Genomic DNA, 14,938 nt, shown 5'->3' with positions numbered 1-14,938 from the left:
AGGCTTGGACTAAGCTCTGTCTAAGTCTGAGTTCTGTAGAAATCAGACAGGGAATGCTGAGGCTGCTCTGAAGGCACTGTGGTTGTCTGCTTGGGCTCTACCCTCCACCCTTTGCTCTAGATCTGCCCTGGTGGCTTTTTTTATCCTAGAATTTGCCTAGAATTTGGAGATACCACTGTGGATTCCTGGTTTGGGGGTGGGGGGAGAATCTGGAAATGATTCTTTCAATGGCCTAGTCATGTTGAATCTCTAAGTTCTCATACAATATTTTTAAGAACTCTAATTTTAGGGCTCTGACATCTTTCCTAAATATATTTTTCTAATCATATATTTTAATTTTTATCATAATTACATTTTTGTAAATGTAAGTTTTAGCTGTGTAATTATGAAAATGTCACTTAAGTTCTCAGTGTCCCCAGTTAACTCTCTAAGAGTTTTAAATAAAGAAGTTACTGTTCCTTTATTAGAGGAGAGAGTTTTTACACTAAGGAGTTCCTCACACTAATGAAATCACAGATCTAGAAAAAATGATATTACATATATTGTACTATCTATCTCATGACTAGAGAAATGCAGACTCCCCTCCAACTTATATGGTTATTATATATAATAATATACCACAAAACTCCCAGAAAAACATAAAATTAAACTTATATATTATTATATAATATACATTTTACATATATAATATATATTGTGTGTGATAATTATCTAAATTTATTTTTCACTATATTGTTATCCAGTTTTCCAATATTTTTAAAAATAAGTATCCTCCCAGTTTTTATATGTGCTGGTTTGCTACACACTAATCTTTTATATGTATTTGATTCTGTTTCTGAGATTTGCATTGTGTTCTAAATGTCGATTTTTTTTCCCACCTGCCTTTTAAATTTATATTTTTAAAGGAACTTCCAACTTTATTTTCTGTGTTTTGTTTTATTATCTTCCTAGAAGATGAAAAAACTGAGTTAACCAAAAGGAGTGGTAAGCACAGACGTAAAGGCCAACCAAAGAAAATAGTGCAAGGCTACACCCAGATCAGTGATCAGGAAGAAGCTGGAGGAGAAGGGACAAGTGATTTCAGTGAGTTTGGACATGGGAAATTTAAATACATTGAGTATGAAAGGAAAGAGATAAGAAGTTGGTAGAATCCATGGGAAATCCAATGAGAATCAAATTGTATTGCTCCTCCCTCTGTCCCCCTACTATCTTTTCAATTCATTTCAACTAGGGACAGAGAAAGAATGACTTCAGTGAACTGCAACTTGATGAAGGAGATAAAGGTCAGACCTTAAAAAGAATTGACCAACACTAAGATGTCAAGCAAGACCAAGGCTATTGGAGAAGGGAACTAAGGAGTTTTCTTTGGGGAACTTTTAACATAGGGGAGACTCGTTATTGGAGAAAGGGTTAAACACTGTTTTACAGCAGAAGAGCACCTTGAGAGTAGGAACTGTTTGATTTCTATCTTTGTATCCCTACCACCTAACACAGTGCCTAGCATATAATGGATGCTTAATACATGTTGGATGATTGATTCATTATGGTGATGGCATAGAAACTGATTTGGACAGGAAATCAAGAAATCTGTGTTCTTGTCCCATTTTGGCCACTGACTAATTCTGTGACCTTGGAAATTCACTAGACTTCCTTTTCTTATGTGAAAAATGAAGAAGTTGGACTAAGTGATTTCCAAGTTCTCTAGCTCTGACCATGGGATGGTTCTATGACTTCCAGAGAAACTAGCTAGGAAAGGGAATATTTCTGAGAGTTTCATTTTACTTACGTCTCTTTTTAGGTCAGTGTATAGCCTGGGTGCAGTGCTCCTTCCCCAACTGTAAAAAGTGGAGACAACTACGTGGGAACGTTGACCCCTCGGTCCTGCCAGATGACTGGTCATGTAGTCAAAATACAGGTAAAACAAAAAGAAGGATTTGTTTTCTTCCTTATATTGATGTGTTTGACTGTTCAGGTAGAATAAATAACATTAAAGGCTGTTTTTCAACAAAGTATTTCCCTTTCATATGTTAAAGATTATATAAGATTTATTTATTGATGATAACTTTGTTCTATCTGATTTTCAATCTCAAACTCTAAAATAAAGGAGTTTGCCATTGTCATCTCCACTCAACTCAGTAAATATGATAAAAATGAACATGCTTACCATGTTCAAGGCACTATAGTAGGTGTTGGGACAAAAATGAAATTATTCCAGCCCTCAAAAATCTGGCAAAAAAAAAAAAGATCTTTCATATTTCCAAACGAGATACATCTCCAAGGTGGTAGTGCACTGGCGGCCTCTGAGTTGAAAGAGAAAACAAAAAGGACATTTGGAATGGAGTTTGTTTAGAGAGATTAAAGTCCTTTTCAGAGCAGAGTTATTAGTGATGTCTTGAGATTTTTAATCTACCAAAAAAAAAAGTAAAATATCTTACATTCTGCATATAAACAAATAAGATTGAGGGGAGAGATCTCATAGGATAATGAGGTTAAACTAATTGTAGACATAATCGCTTTATCCTTTAAGAAGATGAAAGGTTCCTTGATAGAATTGAAAGGGCCAATGATTTACTGAAGACTGGCCACACCTTTAATGGCCCTTAAAAAATGTGCTTTGCAGTCAGTCCAGACAAAAGACAGCAGCCAAGGAAGACTGGCTCCTACACTAGGGATTTTTCTTCCTTACACACACACACACACACACACACACACACACACACACACACACACACACCACCATTGGCCATGGCACCATGGCTACTCACTCCACAGAAGATACTACCTCCAGAAGGGAACAGAGAAAGGCCTTCTCTGGGAGCATCCCAGGGAAGGAGCAGGACAGTGATGCCACTAGAAGTCAAGGGTTTTGTGGCTCTTTTGAATATTAAGCATGTGTGGCCTGGGCCACCTGTGTTCCCTCCATCTGAGTATTACTCCCCATGTCCTTTTTTTTTTTTACAAACACTGGGTGTGTTTGTGGGAGAGTATGTCCCAAATTTAGGGAGGGAATGTCTGCTCTTTTTACTATGTCATCTTAGTAGAGATCTCTACATTGAGCAGATAACTAAAGGTAGAGTCACAGGTAAGCAGCTCAAGGAACTATAATTTTAGGAACGCAGGTCCATACATTGTACCCTTAAACCTCCTCTTGGAAGGAAGCCCAGAGGGGCTGCTACATAAGTAAAAACAAAATAATCGAGAGCTGACTAACAAGAGGAGGAGAGGGCATTAGGGAAGGGTTTATTAGGATAATAGGATCATTGATCTAGAAATGGAAGGGACCTTGAAGACCATTTAATCCAATCCCCTCATTTTACAAATGAGTAAACTGAGGCTCTGAGAAGGGAAGGGGCCTTCCCAAGAGCACACAGGTAATAAGCATCAGAGGCAGAATTTAAATCCAGGACCTCTAGAAGCTGAACCTTAAAGAAAGATTAAGAATGAGAAGCAGAGATGAGAAAAGATTGGGTTCTGCCTATGGGAGACATATAGATGGAATCTCTATTTGGAGGCACAGCTATATAGAGTGTGTGCGAAGAGTGTGAAGGGGGCAGTATGCAATAAGTCTTGGAATCATATTGTTGAGGACTTTAAATGTGAGGCTGAGGAGTTTGTATTTTATACTAGAGGCAGTCTCTAAAGCAGTGAAATATTTATAGCCTTTGGAAAAGTACTTTGGCAGCTGTGTAGATGAATTGTAAGAGGAAAAAAATGGAAGTAGGGGGACAAATTAGGAGATTATTAAAGTAATGAGAATGAGGGCTGTTAAGGACCTGAACTGTGGTGCTAAGTTGAGTGGAAAGAAAAGGACAGGATGCAAGAGATATCTTGGAAGTAGAACCAACAAGTCTTGGCAACTGAAAGGATTTAGGCAGGGGTTGGGGAGAGGAAAGTCCATGATGACTCCAGGGTTAGAAATCTGGGTGTCTTGGATGATGGTGATGCCCTCAACAGAAACACGGAATTTTGGAACAAGGGCAGGTTTAGAGGGAAAAATAACAAGTTATGTTGATCCTATGAGACTATTGCTTAAGAGAGATTAAGGAAGGGGGCGGCTAGGTAGTGCAGTGGATAAAGCACCGGCCCTGGATTCAGTAGTGCCTGAGTTCAAATCCAGCCTCAGACATTTTGACACTTACTAGCTGTGTGACCCTGGGCAAGTCATTTAACCCCCATTGCCCCCCACAAAAAAAAAAGAGAGAGAGATTAAGGAGAGAGCAAGGAGGGAAGGAAGGAATTATTAATCTAGAGCAGTGGTTCTCAAAGGGGCAGCTAGGTGGCACAGTGGATAGAGTTCCACCCCTCAGAAAGACTCATCTTCTTGAGTTCAAATCCAGCTTCAGATACCTACTAACTGTGTGACCCTGTGTGTATCACTTAACCCTGTTTGCCTCAGTTTCCTCATCTGTAAAATGAGCTAGAGAAGGAAATAGCAAACCACTCCAATACCTTTGCCAAGAAAATCACAAATTGGGTCTTGACTGAAAAATGAACAGCAGTTCTCAAACTTTGGTTCCAGGATTCCTTTACACCTAAAAGTGATTGATGGTCCCCCTTATTTTTTGTGATTTATATCAATATTTACCATATTTGAAATTAAAATGTTTTAGTATGAAATTGTTTTGATCTAATGACTCCTGGATGTCTCCAGACACACTTAAAGAACTGCTGGCTTGGGGGGCAGCTAGGTGGTGCAGTGAATAAAGCACCAGCCCTGGATTCAGGAGGACCTGAGTTCAAATGTGACCTATGACACTTGACAGACACTTACTAGCTGTTTGACCCTGGGCAAGTCACTTAACCCTCATTGCCCTGCCAAAAAAAAAAAAAAAAGAACTGCTGTCTTAAATATAAGTGAACCCATGGAGGCAGATGAGATTACCAAGGGAGGGGCTGTGAAGAAAGAAAAGAAGGACCCAGGACAGCCTTGAGGGAAGGAGATGTAACGGGATCCAGTAAAGAAGACAGAAATATTGATCAGACAAGTCAGAGAAGAATTGAAACTGGGCAGTGTTATGGTAGCTATCCAGTGCATTGGGAAGAAAGCATATTCGGGAGAAGGTGGACTACCTTGTCAAAAGCTCCAGATAGGTAAAGGAGAACAGAGGCTATCTGTTTTAGCAATTAAGGAATCTTACTTTCTTAAGAAAAAGCAGTTTCAGAAAAGTGGTCAGATGCCAGATTGCCAGATACTCCATCCTCTAATCCAGGGATTTCCACTGGCTGCACTCCTGCCTGGAATGTTCTTCCTTCTCATCTCTGCCTCCAAGGCTTCTTCCAAATCCCAGATAAGATCTTACCCTCTACAAGAAACCTTTGCTTGTGCCCCTTAATTCCAGCCTTCCCTCCACTGCTTATCTACAACTTCCTGTATACAATTTGTTCTGTACATAATTGTTTGCATCTTGTCTCTCCTATTAGATTGTGAGCAAAAACTAGGGCAAAAACTGCCTTTTGCATTTCTTTATATCCCCAGCAAGTAACACAAAGCCTGGCACTTAGAAGGTGCTTGAGAAACGGTTATTGACTGACTGACTAGTGAAAGAAAAAAGCTGAAAATGGCCAGGCTGTGTGAGAGGGGTTTTTTAAGAATGGGGGAAGCCTGGGCATGTTTGTAGGTCTTGAGGAAAGAATCAGTGGTTAGGAGAAATTTCAACTGAGAAAGAGAAAGGGTGTGTCAGTGATTAGGGAAGGAAACACGTACAGACACACACGCCACAGACAAAAGCAGACAGAGGTCCTAGTCTAACCCCAACTACATGAATCAATGCTCCACATGGGAAGTGGTAGCGCCTTCTACAGCCCTCTTTAAAATCAGACCTTATCACCTAGAGGGCTGCGGTCTAACAGAGCTGCCAGCTGGAAACCACCTCTTTTTCTGCCAAGTGTGACACCTTGAACCTTCAGCTCTTCTGACTCAGCAAGTTAGGTTACTCAGTAGATGAGTCATATATGACTGAAAGCTGGCCCTGCACTGAAGTAAACAGAGAATATCTGCACATGCTTGGGGAAGGTTCCATTAAGTGCAGAATAGCTGGGACACCAGCTGTCATCTCACCTGAAGAAAAGGAAAGAAGAAATGAGCTGAAGCTATAAAAGGAGGAGTTTGTTAAACATTAGGCCGATTCCTTCATTGTGGAAATTGATATTAAAGAAAGCAATAAAGGGAAGTTTTGAAGTTTTATACTTTAAGACCCTTTAAAAGAAGGAATCACTTCTTCATCTGGGATTGGTTCTGTGGGTTTATCTAGGTACAATGCAAAGGCTAGAATGACTGTTGCAGGAGAACTTTTCCCATGAGTTCTCCCCAAGGAATGGGATATATAAATATTCTCTTTATATTTTATGGAAAGGAGTACTCTCTGCCTGCTATTCATTCTCCGTGCCCTTATCCCAGATGCCTTCTTTGTCCCACTTTTTAAGATGAGGGTACCAGCCCCTTCTTTGCTTTCCCAAAATTCAGATGTGAACCTTCTAGGTTCTTTTTTCCCCCTCATCCCCCTTGTCCTTCTTCACAGATTTACAGTTTAACCATTGTGACATTCCTGAGGAAACCTGGTCAGGCTCTGAGAGTGACGTGGTTTATACTTCCTACATGCCAGGATCCATCATCTGGGCCAAGCAGTATGGTTACCCCTGGTAGGAAATAGTGGAGATATTCAGAGCTTGGAGGAGTGGGGAAAGAAAGGTTAGGGCTGGGGAAGGAAAAGTAAATGGGGGTTCTTTAAAGTGGAATTAGAATGTGTGAAAGGAGGCCATAGTGGAATTTTTAGGCAAGAAAAAGGATGGAGGTCTGAGATGAGAGGTTATTTCTGTGTTACCCACCTTCCTGACAGGGGGGATAGAGAAGAGACCTTGAAAAGGAATGTAGAAGGTGGTCATCAAGGCATAATTTCTATTTTGAAGTATAGGAGACTTGCAAACTGAAAATAAGGATGGAAAGGATATTTCCTTCTTTAAAAATATGCTTGGGGCAGCTCGGTGGTACAGTGGATAGAGCACTGGCTCTGGATTCAGGAGGACCTGAGTTCAAATGTGGCCTCAGACACTTACTAGCTGTGTGACCCTGGGCAAGTCATTTAACCCCAATTGCCTCACCAAAAAAAAAAAAATGCTCACACAGGAGAGCTCAAACCCTTTGTTCCTGATTGAGTAAGGTCCTATTAGGACACCTGGGGTGAGCAAAGGAGAACATTGAAAGGAATCTGAAATTCTCCATACATTGTCTCCATCTATTCATATTTATTGGTCGTGCTATAGAAGGGATCTAAGATTAAGGAAAGAGGTATTACAAAGTCTTCTTGTTGAAAGAAATCTGTTTTAGGAATATGTTGTTATTGAGTGGGTTTGGGACTAGTTCATGCAGTGCCCTAATCCTCCTCCCTCTACCAATCTCTACTTTGCAGGTGGCCGGGAATGATTGAATCAGATCCTGATCTGGAAGAGTATTTTCTCTTTGCCTCTCAACAAGATGTCCTGCCTGTGAGTTTCACCTTGCTGACAACTTCTTCTTTTTTTTTTTTTTAGTGAGGCAATTGGGGTTAAGCGACTTGCCTAGGGTCACACAGCTAGTAAGTGTTAAGTGTCTGAGGCCAGATTTGAACTCAGGTACTCCTGAATCCAGGGCCGGTGCTCTATCCACTGCGCCATCTAGCTGCCCCGCTGACAACTTCTTTCCTTTCTGGAATGTGGGGATCAGATCCCCATAGAGATTAGAAAAGAAGGTGCTCTCCTTAGGTCTTTTTTGTTTTCTTTTGGTTTGGTTTGGTTTGTTTTTTTGCAGGGCAATGAGGGTTAAGTGACTTGCCCAAGGTCACACAGCTAGTAAGTGTCAAGTGTCTGAGGCCGGATTTGAACTCAGGTCCTCCTGAATCCAGGGCCAGTGCTTTATCCACTGCACCATCTAGCTGCCCCAGTTTGTGTTTTTGTTTTTCTCCTTAGGTCTTAAAGACTCTCTTGCAAAGACATATTACATATATGTACATATATACGTAAAAGCATAGATTCATACAGTTATGAGACACAAGCAGAAACAAATACACAGAGTTGTCTGCTGATAGAGACAAACACCCAGAGGTTTGTATAGAAATAAATACAACAAGGGGGCGGCTAGGTGGCACAGTGGATAGAGCACCGGCCCTGGAGTCAGGAGTACCTGAGTTCAAATCCGGCCTCAGACACTTAACACTTACTAGCTGTGTGACCCTGGGCAAGTCACTTAACCCCCATTGCCCCACAAAAAAAAAAAGAAAGAAAGAAATACAACATCCCTTATTATGACATGATTTTAATATTCATGTACAAATACATGCAGAATGGAAACTACTGAGAGCAGAATGAGAGAAAAGTATAAGAGGAGAAAGGAGTAGAAAGGAGAGGTATTAAAATTCATAAAGAATTCCCTTAAGAGATAGAGTGAGCATATGAAACCCATTGTTTATTTCCCAGTGGCTTGCCAAACTCTCTTCCCTGCCCCAGTCTTTGTAGGCTAGGAGAACAGAAGTAGGGAAAGGACATAGGGCTTTATCAGGAGCATCTGTCTGATTCCAGTTCAAGTACCATGTGACATTTTTTGGGGACACTGCTTCTCGAGCCTGGATCCCTTCCAGCATGTTGAAGAACTTCCAGGAGCTGTCCCTGGAACAGGTTGAACTGGTGAGGAACTCTCAGGAGTCAAGGGTGGAGGGAATCTCCTACTCCCCCTTATCCCTATTAGTATCCTTGGGCTTCTTTGGAGTCTCCTGGGAGGTTTGTTTTGAGATCTGGAAAAGTACAAGCCCTAGTTTGAGATTGCCTATGAAAGCCTCTGCTCTCAGATGTAAGCCTACATCAGGTCAGTGAGCCTTCATTCCCTTTAAGGTCCCTAATTATAGCCTGTTCACAATACATGTGATTGTTGATTTAGAGCTGGAAAAGAACTTAGAAGTCATCCGGAAGGAGGACTAAGTGACCTGCCCTACATCACACAGGTAGTAAATTACAGAGCTGGGAATTGAACTCAAGTCCTCTGATTTTAAATCCAGACCTCTTAATACAATTGAAGTAACTTTGTCAGGAGTGTGGGTGAAGGTCATTACTGCCCAGTGCCATATGGGGTTAGACCATTTCTGAAGGTGAGTATGGACTCTGGGAAATCAGGTATCTTGGCCTAAAGGAAACCAGAGCACAGACCTAAAAATTTGTGGAATCAGCTCAGCATCACCTAACACGCTTGTCTAGATCATATTTCCCTCATATCTATCTTAGAATGTCTAAGGGAAACTCCCCATTAGTTGGCCGAAGATATTGCTGGATGTAGGTGATTCTCAGCCTGGGAAAATGGGAAGCAGGAATAGCTTAGCATATCTATGATGCCTTTGTAGATTTTAGAGGTTTAGCATGTTAGAAATATCCTAGAGTTCACTCCTCCTGTCTTTACCATTAAATGCAGCCAGACCTTAATATTTAACTTTTTGCCATTCCAGAAAAGAATCAGGAACAAAGACTGTAGCCAGAAGCTGATGGCAGCCCTAGTAATGGCCCAAGAGGCCCAGCGGATCAGTATTCAGGTGGAAGAATGTTCAGTCCCCTCTGTTCACTCCTCAGCTCCCCCCTCCTTGGAAAAGATAAGGCTCTGTCTTCTCCCACAGCACAGTCATGATCTGAAGACTTGTTACCCTCTTCCTCATTGACACCCCCTACCCTTTTTAATCTGATTCCTTCACTTGACTTGGGAAAGGACTCTGAGTCCCTCCTTTCCAGCTTCATTTCACACTTTCAAGGTCTGACTTTGCTCCCTCTTGCTGTAATTTCAGCTGTCTCCTTTAGCTTGCTCTGCCATTAGGAAGGATGAGCCACAGTGATTTCATCTCCCTCAGAAGTCACAGATAAAATAAAGTTTTAAAGTGAACCTATAATTAAGGCAAATGTATAACAATTTGAACAAAAACAGATAAAACCTAAGCAAAACCTCCAAAATCCAAATCCAGAAGTATCAAAGCTATAGAAGAATCCTAGGGACTGGTTGCAGTGGGGAGAGAAGCTGCATTTCCAAGGGCATCTGATGTGCTTATTTTTCCTATCCCTGCTCCCATCTCTTCTCCTTCCCCCCTCCCCCCCTTTAGGATCGAGTTAATTTGTTTGGTTTCCACACCCGATATAAAGAGAATGCAGCAGGGTCCAGCAGCAGTGAGGAGGGAGGAGGTAGGGACAGCTGGCAGGGAAGGGAAGAAGACCAGGGAGGGAATAAAGAGGGAAGGTTTGGGCAGGGTGGGGATTGGGGCGGAATATGGGATATGTCTTGGAGGGTTGAAGCTATCTTTGGCTTTTTTGTGTCCCTTCTGCTGCTTAGTTCTAGGCTTATAACATAGGGAGGAGCCAACTTAATAAATGAGACTGAAAGGAAGGAATAGAGAAAAGAAGGGGAGGAGATAGGTGGATCAAGTTGGATGATTAGATCTGGGAAAAGCACAGGTCTAGAATTTTGTATATCTCAGAGAATATAGCACAGGCATAAAAAGCTATACACACTGGACTGAGCTTTCAAAAATAATTATTTGAAGTGTCCTTCTTTTATCTATTCTAGACTTAATTTTCCAAGAGGCTAGAAAGCCCCAGAGGGTTGGAAGCTCAAATTCTGATATTTCCAAGGAAGAAAACAAGGTAGGATCTGCCTTACAGATTGGTCTAAATATATATCTCAGGGTTTCCTTTCAGTATATTCTCAGGAATAACCCAATTAAATTGAGAAAATTATAGTGATATCTGGTTGGTATGGGTCTTTGGTCATTCTCTTCTTGCCACAGAGCATTTCAAACAGGTCTGTCTTCTAACCTTAAAGATTTCTGGATAAGAAATGTTCACTTTTTCACTCATTTAGCTATATATTTCTAGGATGGGCCCTAAGAAGGGTGACTATTTCCAGGTTCCAGGTACTCTAGAGTTGCAAATTCCTAAAATTGTAGTTCATGAGCCCCCACCACTTATCTTTAATAATCAACCAATTGACATAGTTGGCTCAGAGTACTGTATTTACTAAGATGACATAGCAGGAACAACAGTAACAGAAATTCTCCTCCATACACCAGGGGAGGACTGTCACACAAATATTTACAGCATCAGTAGGAAGAGTACACACATCCAGTATACAAATAGAAATGCAGGGAACCCATGCAGCCAAGGCAGTTCCCATCTCTGGTACTGTGAGTCCCAATGTCCTGTCTGTTTTTTGTTGTCCATCTGCTGTTTCACCTGACTGTTAGTGTCTTTAACAGACAAGTCACTCACCTGAGCTCCCTGGCCCTGTTCCTTTCTGTAGCTCAAACCCTAGTGGCAACCCTGGGTCTTCTGCTCAGACTGACTGAGCATACTCCCTGTTGGGCTTGGCATTTCCTGTGGAAAAGTAGCTCCACTTAAGATGCCATGACTTGTGGGAATCTGATCTCCTCCCCCTAAAAGCAAGGAAATTTGCCTTTAAGGGACTGGCTTCTTCCACAGCTAGCTGGTTCTTTCCTGGGTTCACAGAGTTTACATTCTGCCTCAACTAACTTCTTCTAGCGTATGTGTGTGTGTCTTGCTTTTTAAAGGATCACTGGCCGGTAGCTGGCCCTTCAGACAGCCAGTATCTAGCTGTTGTAGAATTTTATCAAGCATAACTGGAGAACCTAACCCTAAAACGGTCACAAAGTGCAGATCCTTTTGCATTTTAAGATGTTAATAGTTCTTTTTTCTATTACCTGCCCTGTCTCTTTTGTAAGTTCATCAACAAGCCAGAAGAAAATTAATTGCCCGGGGATTCCTTGAACAATTTCCCTTGATATATTAAAATTTGGAAATTCTTTCTTGAGTCTAACTTTAGTCTCACATACAATATTTCCTTTGGTCATATCACCAGTGAATTTAGAGAACATCAGTCATTCCTCTCTCCTCTATCCACATATGAAATTTTAAGACTTTTATAATAATAACAGTTGGTATTTACTTACTCGTTTCCTTTGACTTCTTTCTCTTTTCCAGGCAAACTAATTCAACAAATTCAATTCAGCAAACATTTACTACATATTAATATGTAAGGTGCTATGCTATGTGCTGATACAAAGATAAATACCACAAAGGCCCTAATCTTAATGATATTAAATTTTAATAGGAAAAGACATGTACACAGATAATTTTGTTATGGGGAGAGTGAGATAAATGTAAAGATCCAATGTTCTATGAGTAATATTGTTTTCTATTTGAGGTGTTATGGGAAAAATCAAAGAGACAGGAAGAAGAGATCATATTTATTTGGGGGGTTGGGTTAGGGTTAGGGAAGGCATTTTGGAAGAGATGAAACCTGATTTTGATATTGAAGAAAGAAAGGGACTTTAATAGATTGAGGAGGTGGGGGGAGAAAAGGGCATGAGAGAGCAGCAAGAATAAAAGTCCAAAGAAAAGGGGATAGAGAGAAGTTCTGTTTAACTAGAACACAAATTATTAAGGATGGATATAATTAGAAAGGTATGGGGAGGGTCTTGAATACTAGGATCAGGATTTGATTCAGTAGGCAAATGGGGCACCACTTAAGAGTTTTGAATAGAGAAGTAATATCAGAATGGTGTAACATCTTGGGGGCAATGATGTGGAAAATGGATTGGAGATGGGAGAAATCTGAGGCAAAAAGACATAATTAGGAAACTATTCTGAAAGTTGAGATGAGTCAGGATTCTACATTATGGTGGTTACTGTGGGGGTAAAAAAGAAGGGACTTGGCAATTATTTGAATATATAAATTGAGGGAAAGGGAAAGGTCAAAGATGATTTCAAGATTATGAGCTTGAGTGGCTTAGAAGATGGTAATGCTATTGACAGAAATAGAGAATTTAGGGAAGACAGGTTTGAGGGGCAAGATAAATTTAGTATTGGACATGTTGACTTAGAGGTGCTGGCATCCATGTGGACATACCCCAGCATCAGGATGTGCTGGAGCCAAGAAACAATTGTTCAGCTTTCAGTGTGCTAATTCATGTCTGTGATATCAGCAAATGATACAAAACAAGGCTTGGTTTATGGTTTTGTTGATTGTCTAGACTTAAGAAAGTGATAGAGAAAATGTTAATGGTGCAGATTAAACTTAAAAGTGTGTCATGTATACTATTGTTTTTTTAAGGTGAACCAGCTGTTAAACACTTCCCAGCATAACCTTGATTAGCACTCAGTTGGAAATAATAGAGCACAGTGGAAAGATATGGGGTGGGGATCTAGATTTCAGAGTTTGATTGATTGATTGATAGATAGATATGATCAAAGTTTTGGGAATGAATGAGATCACTAGCGGGGAAGGTGCAAGGAGAAAAAACAAAAGGATAACTTTGGGGGCATCCATGGTTAAGAATTGGGATGAAGATGAACCATCAAAAGGAATAAGAAGAAAACTATGAAACCTCAGCATCAGAGGCCATGGGAGGAGAGCTATCAAGGAGAGGGTGACCTGTGATGTCAGGTGTGTCAGGAAGTTCAAAAAGTATAATATGAGAGACAGAGATGGTCAGACAGACAGACAGACAGACACATGGCTGGATTAGAAGAAGGATTCTGACAAGAGTGTTGGTGGCCTTGTTGAGAACAGTTGATTAGAGAGGTGTAAATAGAAGCAAGATTACAGGGAATTACAAGAATTTAAAGGAAATGAGAAAGCAGAAACCGCAAATGATGAGTTTTGGTACTGAAAGGGACTGATTCTAAGGTCTCACAATTCCTTTGTAGGTTTAATTCCCCAACTCTTTAATCATGCTTAATGATTAAATCATGAATCCTAATCTATATCTTTAATCTTTAATGTTCTTTCAGTCTTCCCCCATAATCATCACTTAATTATCATGGGTCTCAGTTTCCTCATCTGTAAAATGAGGAGGTTAACCTAGATGACCCAAGTTCCCTTCTAGCTCTAGATTCTGTTATCTTAACATTAAGCCCCTAAATTATCCAGGGCTGGGTATATTGAGAAGATTGCCATCCAACTCCCTTCTTTCTCCATACTGTCGAGTGAACCAAATTTGACTCTCCTTTTCCATCAACTACTTTGGAGTGTCTCATTTCATTAAAAACATAATGTTAAGGTTTAATTTCTTTCTCACCTTTTATCTCCCTCAGGAAACCTCTTCAACTAACTGCAATCCAGCACACACCTCCAAGAAGAAACTCAAACTAAAAGGTGAAAGGCCAGCTGGAAATAAGACATACATTTGGGTCAGCAAGGGAGCCCCAGACAGGATGCAGGCAGAAACAATAGAGGGATACCCAGGTAGGAAAAGAGCCCTAGTGTCCCTTCACTTTTCCTTTCAAGTTCTAGCTTTCTGCATTCTAATCCTGATCACTGCCTCAGCTCTAGAGCCCAGAATTGAAATAGACTTGCTGGAAGACAAAGAGCTAGAAAACCTTAGAGGGAAAGAGTTGGGTGCCATTCAGGAACACAAAGAACCTTTTTCTCACCTTTGTATCCTATTACCAAAACTTAGACTGAAAGATCTTTTCTTTTTCTTAGCTAAGACTTCCTGGAGGAGGCAGTCTTTGAGGAGATATGTGAAAAGAAATGAGGAGGGTGCAGGTGGAAATAGCACAAGTGGGTTGAGGTGAGGGCAGAATGGCTGCATCAAAAGAAGGGATTGTGCATGGCACAGCAGAAACCGAGTCTCTGGTCCCTTGCCAGCCAACCTTGGAGACAAAAGCAATAGATTTCCTTTTTGGCTGGGGGGGGGGATTCAACAGATGAGGAAGATGAGACCCCTAGAAAGAAGAAAAATAAGAGATCCCCTTCACAAGACAACACCTCAGTGGAGAGAGAAGGAAGCAGTGGGAATTCACAGCCTGCCCAGCCAGGTATGAACCGAGACCTGGAAAAAAGGTACACAAATGTAGCAGTTGAGGATCTGGGTATCTTCACTACCAGGGTTAAGACTCTCCAGATTTCTTCCTGTGGGGA

At 40.9% G+C, this 14,938-nt stretch overlaps 1 protein-coding gene across 3 annotated transcripts in view; it reads left to right on the top strand.

The window, feature by feature from the left end:
* ZCWPW1 (zinc finger CW-type and PWWP domain containing 1) overlaps positions 1–14,938 on the top strand; it is a 45,735-nt gene that overhangs the window by 30,012 nt on the left and 785 nt on the right. The window contains exons 8-17 of one of the 3 annotated variants that reach the window (XM_043999928.1): positions 952–1,083; positions 1,799–1,915; positions 6,519–6,639; positions 7,407–7,482; positions 8,551–8,655; positions 9,465–9,548; positions 10,104–10,182; positions 10,565–10,641; positions 14,110–14,260; positions 14,725–14,835. In XM_043999928.1, the coding sequence (XP_043855863.1) occupies positions 952–1,083; positions 1,799–1,915; positions 6,519–6,639; positions 7,407–7,482; positions 8,551–8,655; positions 9,465–9,548; positions 10,104–10,182; positions 10,565–10,641; positions 14,110–14,260; positions 14,725–14,835 (1,053 nt within the window). The remainder of the gene's footprint in view (positions 1–951; positions 1,084–1,798; positions 1,916–6,518; positions 6,640–7,406; positions 7,483–8,550; positions 8,656–9,464; positions 9,549–10,103; positions 10,183–10,564; positions 10,642–14,109; positions 14,261–14,724; positions 14,836–14,938) is intronic. The other 2 variants (XM_043999929.1, XM_043999930.1) reach the window with 2 other exon arrangements.

The sequence above is a fragment of the Dromiciops gliroides genome, chromosome 4, assembly GCF_019393635.1.
Source record: "Dromiciops gliroides isolate mDroGli1 chromosome 4, mDroGli1.pri, whole genome shotgun sequence".
NCBI classification, from domain to species: domain Eukaryota; kingdom Metazoa; phylum Chordata; class Mammalia; order Microbiotheria; family Microbiotheriidae; genus Dromiciops; species Dromiciops gliroides.
Note: the sequence above shows the minus strand (reverse complement) of the source record. Positions and strands in the feature narration are given on the sequence as shown.